Source organism: Dioscorea cayenensis, chromosome 12 (assembly GCF_009730915.1).
Source record: "Dioscorea cayenensis subsp. rotundata cultivar TDr96_F1 chromosome 12, TDr96_F1_v2_PseudoChromosome.rev07_lg8_w22 25.fasta, whole genome shotgun sequence".
Classification (NCBI taxonomy): Eukaryota; Viridiplantae; Streptophyta; class Magnoliopsida; order Dioscoreales; family Dioscoreaceae; genus Dioscorea; species Dioscorea cayenensis.
In genome coordinates, this window is record NC_052482.1 from 21921863 (window position 1) to 21931412 (window position 9550).

At 33.9% G+C, this 9550-nt stretch overlaps 1 protein-coding gene across 1 annotated transcript; it reads right to left on the minus strand.

Moving 5' to 3' along the window:
- Positions 1–46: 46 nt before the first annotated feature.
- On the minus strand, positions 47–9278 carry LOC120273082 (flowering time control protein FY-like). Its single transcript, XM_039279728.1, has 9 exons — positions 8787–9278; positions 7172–7263; positions 4160–4228; positions 3855–3959; positions 1936–2031; positions 1766–1848; positions 1581–1652; positions 1353–1450; positions 47–1129 (listed from the first exon to the last, which is right to left on the minus strand). Exons 1-9 carry the CDS (start codon positions 9103–9105, stop codon positions 1122–1124), a joined length of 942 nt encoding a protein of 313 aa, XP_039135662.1. The 5' UTR covers positions 9106–9278; the 3' UTR covers positions 47–1121.
- Positions 9279–9550: the final 272 nt, after the last annotated feature.

Consider the following 9550-nt stretch of genomic DNA (forward strand, 5'->3'; position numbering starts at 1 on the left):
TTTCAGTTACGTATTGCTACCATCTTAATGCCTTAGCTTCACTAAATTAGTATTTAATATAAAGCTTACACTTGCATTGATCAATAATATCTCAAAAGTTTTCAAGATACCATTCATTTCAAAATGCAAATAGAGCTTGCATTGTAGCAAGCTTTGAAGAAACAAAAAATGGGATAGAATAAGCATGAATGAGTGAATGGTATGCACAAGAAATATCAGAAATATGAGACGAAATAAAATATGAAGGGAGCCGAGGAATCAACAAAGTCTCTTGTTTGAATTTTAGATAAAAATTTGTCTGGGAGGAAATGAGTTATCAATTTGGGAAAAGTTGCAAGTGGAAATAAGCAGGTTGGAAGAGGATAGATGCGAAGACATGCCTAAAATTGGTTATTTTTAGCGCCACGTAGACCTTGAAGTTACACTGAAGCACACATCAAGAAGATTTAGGATCTTAGCTAATAAAGGAAAAGGTAAAGGAAATTTTCAAAAACCAGACTAGATTGATGATCAAAGACATGTCACTGGCAATCGCTAGAAGGGCACAAAATTGTTCCCCAACCCTACAAAATTATAAATCATCATCTGTACAGAAATAACTGCGAGTCTGCCTTGGAAAATATTTTCATATAGCTGATAACAAGTAAAACCATATTCACTACTTCAAATTTATAATAGAGCAACTTCAGTAGGATCAGTCTAGCTCCAAACATAGGAATACTAGCAAAAAATTCAAGGCAAGTTCGGAATATAACCTCAGCAATGGATAATGTATTAGGTTATTCCTAAGTTTATTTTGTTTCAAGAGTCTAGCATCCAAATAAGATTTATAGGAACCCAACAAAATTTTTATTTTTTATGTTTTACATTTTATTTTTACATATTGATGCCACATTAAGGATTCAAATGATTTCTTGGTTATGTAAACAGCAGACTCAATCAATTTGAACACACATATTCTCATCCTTGATATAATCAACTAACAGTCTCTAGAATATTTACAAGAAACCTCCAGCCAGCCCACTTGGAACAGGGTTTTTTCCCTTTCTTAACACCATCTAAAAGCAGCACTCAAATTTACAGAAGGGATTTGCTTTCAACTGCATGTCAAAGTGTTGTATTCATTTCCCTAGATGCATAATTAATAATGCCAACAAAAAGGTTAGCAAACCATCCTAGCACACGCAATATTCAAAAATACATTAACAGCACTTAACCAAGCATTAAATTCAATTAAATAAACTCTTTGAGAACCTATACTGCTTCAATTTACTAAGATTATCAAACTGAGCTCCAAGACAAAGGTTATCCAGATTAATAAATGATATGTCGTAAAAACAAGCAGCAATTACCAGTCAGTGATTTTTCTTCTTGGCACCTCGCAAAATCCCACACCTTAACTGTAGTGTCATCTGAGCATGAACAAAATTTTAAATCTGTCCTACAGAAACTGTTAAAAGACATGTCAATGTAAATAACTAGGATTTCAAATTCTGTAAATAAAAAAAAATAAAGAAAAACCAAGACATCCACAAATCAAACATCTTTTCCTTTTTTAAGTAAAATACAGAATAACATACCTTAGGTCACGAACTGATTCTTTGTGTGCAGATTTGTTTACCTTCACATTATTCATGTTGTTCTGCCAATACCTACAAGAAGTTGATAAAAAACAGGTATCCAAGAGATTAGAACAATAGAAGTCAAGTGTAAAACAAAAATAACAATGTGAAGTGGCATGACTAAGGGTTTTATCATGGCATACTTTATTGCACCTCCATCATCTCCAGTGACCATCCAAGATTCATTATAGCTCCAAACCATGGACCTAATTGCCTGATCATGAGCCTACATAACAAGAAGTTCGTAAAACAGCTCCACTGCATTTCATTGAATTCAAAGGAACAGCATAAGACTACAAATTTGATAGCATACCTGAAGAATCATTTCAAAGTTAAAAGACTGCCCATTCCATAGAGTAAACTCACCACTTTGCGATCCAGTAATAAGGCGACGCCCTGTAGGGGTCCACTTCACAAAATAACAAAAAAGTCATAAGCAAAAGAAATCTGTTAAGTACAAATTGCAGGTCGTAAAGAAAACCAAACATAAGTATTTTATTGGAAGAAAAGGGTAAGTATCTTCAATAAAAGGCAATAACATCTACATAGAGTTATCAAAGAGATAATGAAAGACCAGATTAGCAGACGAAAAATGGATTTTTCATCTCCTTCGAGTCTAGGTTTTGCATAAAATTAGTCAAGTTAAGATGCAAAAAGGCTTCTCTATCAAACTTAAAGAGAACAGCAAGACCACTACATTGTTAACAAAAAAGACATGCATTGGCAACAAAATCAGTATAAGCTGAAGAGTAAACTAAAAAATGTGAAGATCTTTGTGAACTATTAAATCCTAAACTACTTTTGAGAATAAGTGCACAAATACAGATTCTTGCAAGAGTAAACATGAAATTACAAACACTAGAGAGTACACAATTGATCATTTTCAGAACAAGTATGTGGAGGAAGATTGGATCCCCAAAATGGAAAGTAAGGTTGGTTCTTGTGTTTCATAAGAATGGACATTTCCAATAAACAAACAAAACCAAGAAACTCGCATAACATTTCCCAGAAATAAGAATGAGATTATTATTAGCATGTCAAAAACAAGAATAGAAATCAAGAGCCAGAAAAGGTGAGGTTATAGAAAAGATGTATCAGCATGGGACAATATACTCAAAGGAATAATAAGATGAGAATTCGGAAGAAATTAAAAAAGGCAAAGACATCCAAATTGCACCTCTATTCGCATGATTAAAGATAGACTTTTCAAAAGAAAAGAACTCTTAAAAAGTAATAGATTTGAGACGAGAAGCAAGTTGTGACCTACACATCAACCATCCAAAAAGATCGGAACTTACATCCTTAAGAAAGTCCTCATGTCTACAAATGCATTTCTATATTTTTCATCCAAACAAATTATGCAACACCAGAAGTGTATATCAAATACTACGTCCACACAGAAAACTGCTTCTACATATTGAAAAACACTTCTAGGAAAAGCAATTTTAAAAATTTTTTAGCCAATCTAAATGGGCCCAGTTCATATCAACCTTCAATCAGAAGAATATATATTCATATAATAACAATAACAAATCAGATTCCAGAATAACCTCATAATTGCCTCCTACTTGAGAAAAAATCAGACCATATTCAAATATTTATCATATGAAAAAGAACAGCAAACAATTCTTCTTGACAGCAAAAAGTATCACAGATGACCTGCCCGTAGTTCAAGGTTGAAGTGAAATGTAAAATATCATTCATGTGTTCAAGATAAATGAGATGTTACATTTGCCACAGCAGACAAGTATTCAGAGTCCCCAAAAAGTCGCTATTGAGCACATGAACATATTGTGTTTGGTTCTTCTTTCCCCATAATTCATCAGCCAATAAAAAAAAATCCAGTGCTGTGAAATAACAATACAGTGCAAAGTGCAGAGTGCATCAAGTCGATATCAACAAAAAGTCTATATCCTGGAAAAAAGGTGAAAGTTGAGTGCTCAAGATAAATAATAATAATAACAGAGAGCACTTGCAACCAATGTCATAGCTCACAAAATCTAGGTGATGATATCTGATAAACAGGCATATGTGCGCACGCACGTGCGCGCTATTCCTACAAGCAAAGACACTTATTTTTTCACAGCACTTATATTTTGCGTTGCAAGCTTCAACAATAAGACAGGGAATGGTGTATCAAAACTGAAATTGATTAGACAATCTGATTCAAGGTTTCCAAGCAGCAGAAAATAGCACTCACAAAAATACAAAAATAAATTTTATTTGACTCACCAAAACTCGATTAATCGAACATCTATTTTTGTTCGTAGATGCATGCACAAATTTTGCAGCATAACTTGTTGAAGGATTGTCAGCATATGCAACTGTTGGTAACATCTGCACCCAAAAGCAACTTCAAAATTGCACATGCAAATAAATTCACAGAGAGTATTGAAATATGCATATACAGAAAATCAACCTATTTACATCGAACTATCAAACTATTTGAAGTAACATATTTATATTAATTTACGAATATACATGTGAGAAACCAAAGCATACAAAAAAGCATGCCACAAGAAATCAACTAAACTAACATCTAAAACTGCAGCCAAAGTAGGTTGCAACATAGTTCTGTCCCCTGTATCCCGCTGCCACGTACGAGCCTGCAAGTCATGAACATAGCTTGTAAACTAATTAATTCATATTCTGCATCACAACTTTCAGAAGCAATATCCAAAAATAAGATATAGATGCAACTATGATTAAGTAACTAAGATAATGGGGTAAATCCATGACGAGCTAGAACCATTACATAACAAGGCATGCATTAACTGTTTATTCTGAAGCAAGCAGAAGCTAGTGCTGCAAGCACACAACAAAAAAAGAAAAAAAAAAAGGTAATTGAAGATACCACATCCCACATCTATTACATAAGGATACATATCTTCACACATTAAACCCTATGGATGTGAAATATAACAACATGGGGAAGTAAATTACAGAAAACCCTCTTACTAATAGACAAAGAAAAAATTTAAGGGCCTACATGAACATAAAGTTTAATCTTGTAACTTGTTAGTCTCAATGTTACAACTATTAGCACTTAACCTTTATTTTGGATTCTTAAATGAGTAGAAGAGTGGCCCAATAAAGCGCAGCAACTACAGTAGTATTCCCATGATAAGAATAAAGTTAGGAGAAAAGATGGTAGACTGGTAATTATCTCAAAGGAGCTGGGTCAAATGTTGAAGCAGAGAAACAACCATCACAAATATTACGAAAGGAATTGTAATCACAGTATAGATTTTGCTCTAGCACAAGGCCTGTACTTTCAGTGCATTAAGAAGCGAGATAAAGATCAAACAGAAGAAACAACTAACATGATGCAAAGGATAAATCAGCTAATACATGCCCTAAAGAAGGGCTCTGCCTTCATAACCAGCATGGACTGGATAGCCAAACTGTTGGCAGTTGGAACTAGCGTACATCACAGGAAGCGCGTTGCAAGACAAAGTTCGAAAGAGAAAAGACGTGCAGTAAGAGGACTGAGGCATAAAGCAAGAGAACAGAGAGTGATGTTGAATGGTCAATGTTCAGTACATTGATATGGGTATCTAGTATCTAAATGCATCCAACATTTAAAATATAAATTTAGTGAACATTGAGAACAGGGCCATGTCACATATGTATACATATTCTAAAGTATTACGGCAAGCATTATATGGATGCATTCTAAATCACACAAAAGAATATATATATATATATATACATATGTATATTTCAATACTCACAAGAAAACATTTTTCATATTTTTATGCAGAAAAGTACCAAATTAATAAGAGATCTACATGGGATCGAGATGCAAACTTAAAAAAGATAAGATTTATAAAATCAAGTTATAAAAATGCACAATAAAGATTCATGAAACTTTTAAAAAGATAAAGAAGATTCAAGAAGATCTAAAAAAAGGTAACAAAAAAAATATATAGAGAGTTTAAAAAGATAGCAAAAGAATAGATAAAACCAATAAGAAAATAGAGGGGGCAAAGAGAAGAAATTTGGTACTTTTCTGCATGAAAACCCATGAGGAATAAAGTAAAATAGAATAAAATCACTATGGAAACGTACACGATCAAACATGTCGTTCTCAAATATGTAAACTTCCATGTATATCGGAGTAACACTCTTGATGGCATGAGAGATCATAACAAGGAAGTGAGCATGGATGGTGGAGCATAAATGATTAGTCATCACTGGAACCTGATTTACACCAACTAGTTTATTGTCATTTTCTTTTTGCTGTATACTCTTTTGTTTGATTTTTTTTTGTTTTAGCTTTTCTTTTCCTTGATGAAATTGTCACAGTGATTATTCATTCTTCATTCTTCACCATCAAAGAATGGTAATCAAGAGAATTAATGGCCTATTTGGATAGTAGGTTTAATGTTTTACAACAATAATGAAATTCCCACAGTAATGAGGTGTGGTATGCTATATACATAGGAACGTTGTAGTAATTTACTATGGTCACTTTTGGTTGGGAACTCAATATTTCATCACTTCTTCTCATTAGTAAAGGTGTGGTAAAGTGCCAAAATTCCCAAAATATCTCGAAGTTAAACTTTTCGGCAAACTTAAAATAGAAATGGAACAAAATTTTCAGATGAAATATAATTAAAAAGTATAAACCAAAATTAATATACATCAACTGTAACATAGTCAATACAGATAATTATTAAAATATGAATAAAGCAAATAACAAAATGTATATTCAAAAGGACGTTAATAATTTTAATTTTGAGTGAAGGGGCAATTAACTCTCGATCATTTTACATAACATTATCAGGATAAAATTGTTCAAAACTTTTTGCCCTGATTATTATCACTCGGTAATCCAAGATAAACACTTGTTTTGGAGGAAATGTCATTAATGCGTTTCTTGGTAATATTTCACCATTGGGATTTTCTAATGACCATCAACAAGTGCTACAATTCCAAGGGCGGTAATATTTTTAAATTACAGTGTGGCATTTTCACACGATGGCGAAGCAAATGGCCCCTAAGTACGGCCATTCATATGGTTTTGTAGTGTATAGAAACCCCAAAATTTATAATGGGAACTAAAACCTTCCTATGTCTTACTTGATGGCGTAATTATAATTACAATTACTTGATGACATCAGTAGATGAATATGAGGAGGAAGTATTAGTTGCAATCATTATGATCAACCAAATGGACTTCAACAGCATGCATAACCACAAGGGTCATGGAGCAAAAGTTAGAGTTCAACCATCTTTAATATTATCGATAATTTAAGACATTTATGAAGGAAATTTTTCATGATATTTATATTCTTAATTATGGTATCACAATTTAAGTCTAGTTGGGGGCAATTATATCGTTGATACAAACTGTAACTTTTGCAATTTTTCATAGACATGATATTTGCAACCATAGAGCTACACTTTCAAATGATAAGTAAAGGCCCAGAAACACTCATTCATGAGAAAACATAGAAAATGACATTCAATAATTCTTCGAGTTTAAAATAATGGATTATAAAACAAAAGTATACATTAAGAAAAGCATAACCATGTTACAGGACCTGCAAATACCGAACAGCAGTACAGGTATAATCAACGGCTCGTCGCTGGACAAGCTTCCGAATTCTTTTGGCAGCAAAACTGTCACCATAAGCTGAACCACACATGAATGTTGGTAACTATCAGCATTTCATTAGCATTAAAAAAAAAATAATGGCTCTATAAAAATGGAGACAAAAACAGTATGTCAATCAGCAAAAAGAGACAGTTCAAAAAACTTTATTCTTCATTACACATATCCACATTAGTTGATTTTACATGTGTTTGATCTCAAATGACATTCTTTCCTGTCCTCTGGTTTTAACACACATCCAATTCTGAACCATTACCTCTTTCATACAGTTGTCTTTTAAACACTAAAACCATATAAAACCGCAAAACATCTAGATGTTCAAGAGAAATTTCTCACTAAGGGTCTGTGTTTGAAAGAAATAAGATGATGGCATGAGTCTAAATGCATTTCTCCATTCCAACCTATGCTTTAACAGGATCTATGCATTTACAAGGACATATATTCAGAAAAAAAATATATATATGATGTGATAACCAGGAAAGCACTTGAATTGTGGGCATGAAATGTGACACTATGATCAAAACTTTTTCCAAGGCTAAATTTGCTTGCACAAGATCATTATTTTATGTCTAAGAATGCAGTATTGGCAGCTAATATTTATCGTGAACGTAGACTAATTGAATTATCTGTCAGCAGAAAACTTTCAAGACATTTATTCAACCACGGTTTCACAAAATTTGCAATATTTTGAATGATTTATCAAAATTAATCAAACCCTGCCAAAGCTGCCAAAAGGTGATGTTTAACATGAATAAGATTTTTCTCAGTATATAATTCTTTTAACATTAAGCATACAAAGATGTTACCCAAAATGCAATATATTAATTTTAAATGCAATATTTAACTTTCCTAAACTTATATGAATACTGAAAACAAAAACATTCTCCAATAGAACACCAACTAAAACAAATTCAGGTGAACAACCATGAGTAAATATAATAATAATAAAATTAAAATTTATAAAATTGAGGCAAGCTCTTCATAGTCAAAACATGAATCAAAGTAGCAACTACATAGCTTTTAATCAATAATGAATACTCCTTGTTCAGAAGTCCTTCCCAAACAATTCAAACAATAAAACTGGACATTAAAACAGAGTTAAAGCACGCAAAACAAATGAGGATTGGAAATCAGTTCAAACAAAAGATGCAACTACAGTCATTAGGAGGAGGCAGAGGATTAGGGTGAAGGGTGAGGGTGAGAGTGAAGTGAGCATGAGGATACAAAGATGATTTCCAAAATGCAATATTTTTACTTTCTAAAACTTACTTGAATGCTGAGAACAAATCTATTCTCCAAAAGAATACTAACCAAAACCAAATTCAGGAGATGAATAACCACAAGAAAAAATAAATGAATAAATATATTTGATAAAAATTGAAACAAGCCCTTCACATTCAAATTATGCATTGAAACAAACACAAGATAGCTTAACCAATTCCAAATACTCCATGTTCACAAGTTATGCAAGTAAATAAACAAATGAACCCTAAAACAGAGCAAAAGAAAACGGAACAAAAAAAAAATGATTGGCAATCACTTACAGTCATAAGGAGGAGGATGAGGGTGAGGGTGAGGGTGAGGGTGAGGGTGAGGATAAGGGTGAGTTTGCTGATGAGGGTGAGGATGAGCTTGCGGATGAGGATGAGGATTAGGATTAGGATTAGGATTAGGATGGGGATGGTGGTGAGGATGGTCCTGGGGGAGATTCGTAGAAGACGCGGAGGGCTGCCGAACTAGTCCGGGCCTGTGGAAATCCACACCCTGCTGATGCTGCTGCGGCTGCTGTTGCTGCTGTTGCTGCTGCGGCTGATGCTGCTGCGGCTGATGCTGCTGTGCCTGATGCTGCTCGCCATACATCATCTTCTCCGAAGAGAAACTCGATCTAGGGCAACAGGAACAACGGGAAGATCAATCAAAAGCGCTCGGAAAGGGGAAATTGCACGGATTCCAGTTGGAGGCGAGTGAGGAGTGCTGGATTTTGTGCGAAATTGGGTGTGGGAAAGCGGGAATAGGGAGAAAGCATATGGTTCTAATCTAGGGTTTTGTGTAAATGAGAGTTCGAAACGAGGGCTCTTGTCATAACGGGTCGTTAAGTGCACAGATCCCGAGATTGCTCGTGCATATCTTGAGGTTTTGGGTCCGTTTAGTTTGGAAGTGGAAGTGGTGGAAAGTCTGAAAACAACATTCCAGACAATGGAGGGATTCAATTAAAAATACCTAATCTTTATATATTTAGTTGAAAGGAGAGGTGACAATTCAGTTATCACTTCCTCTGTGGAAATGAGAATCTAAAAACATGTGACTT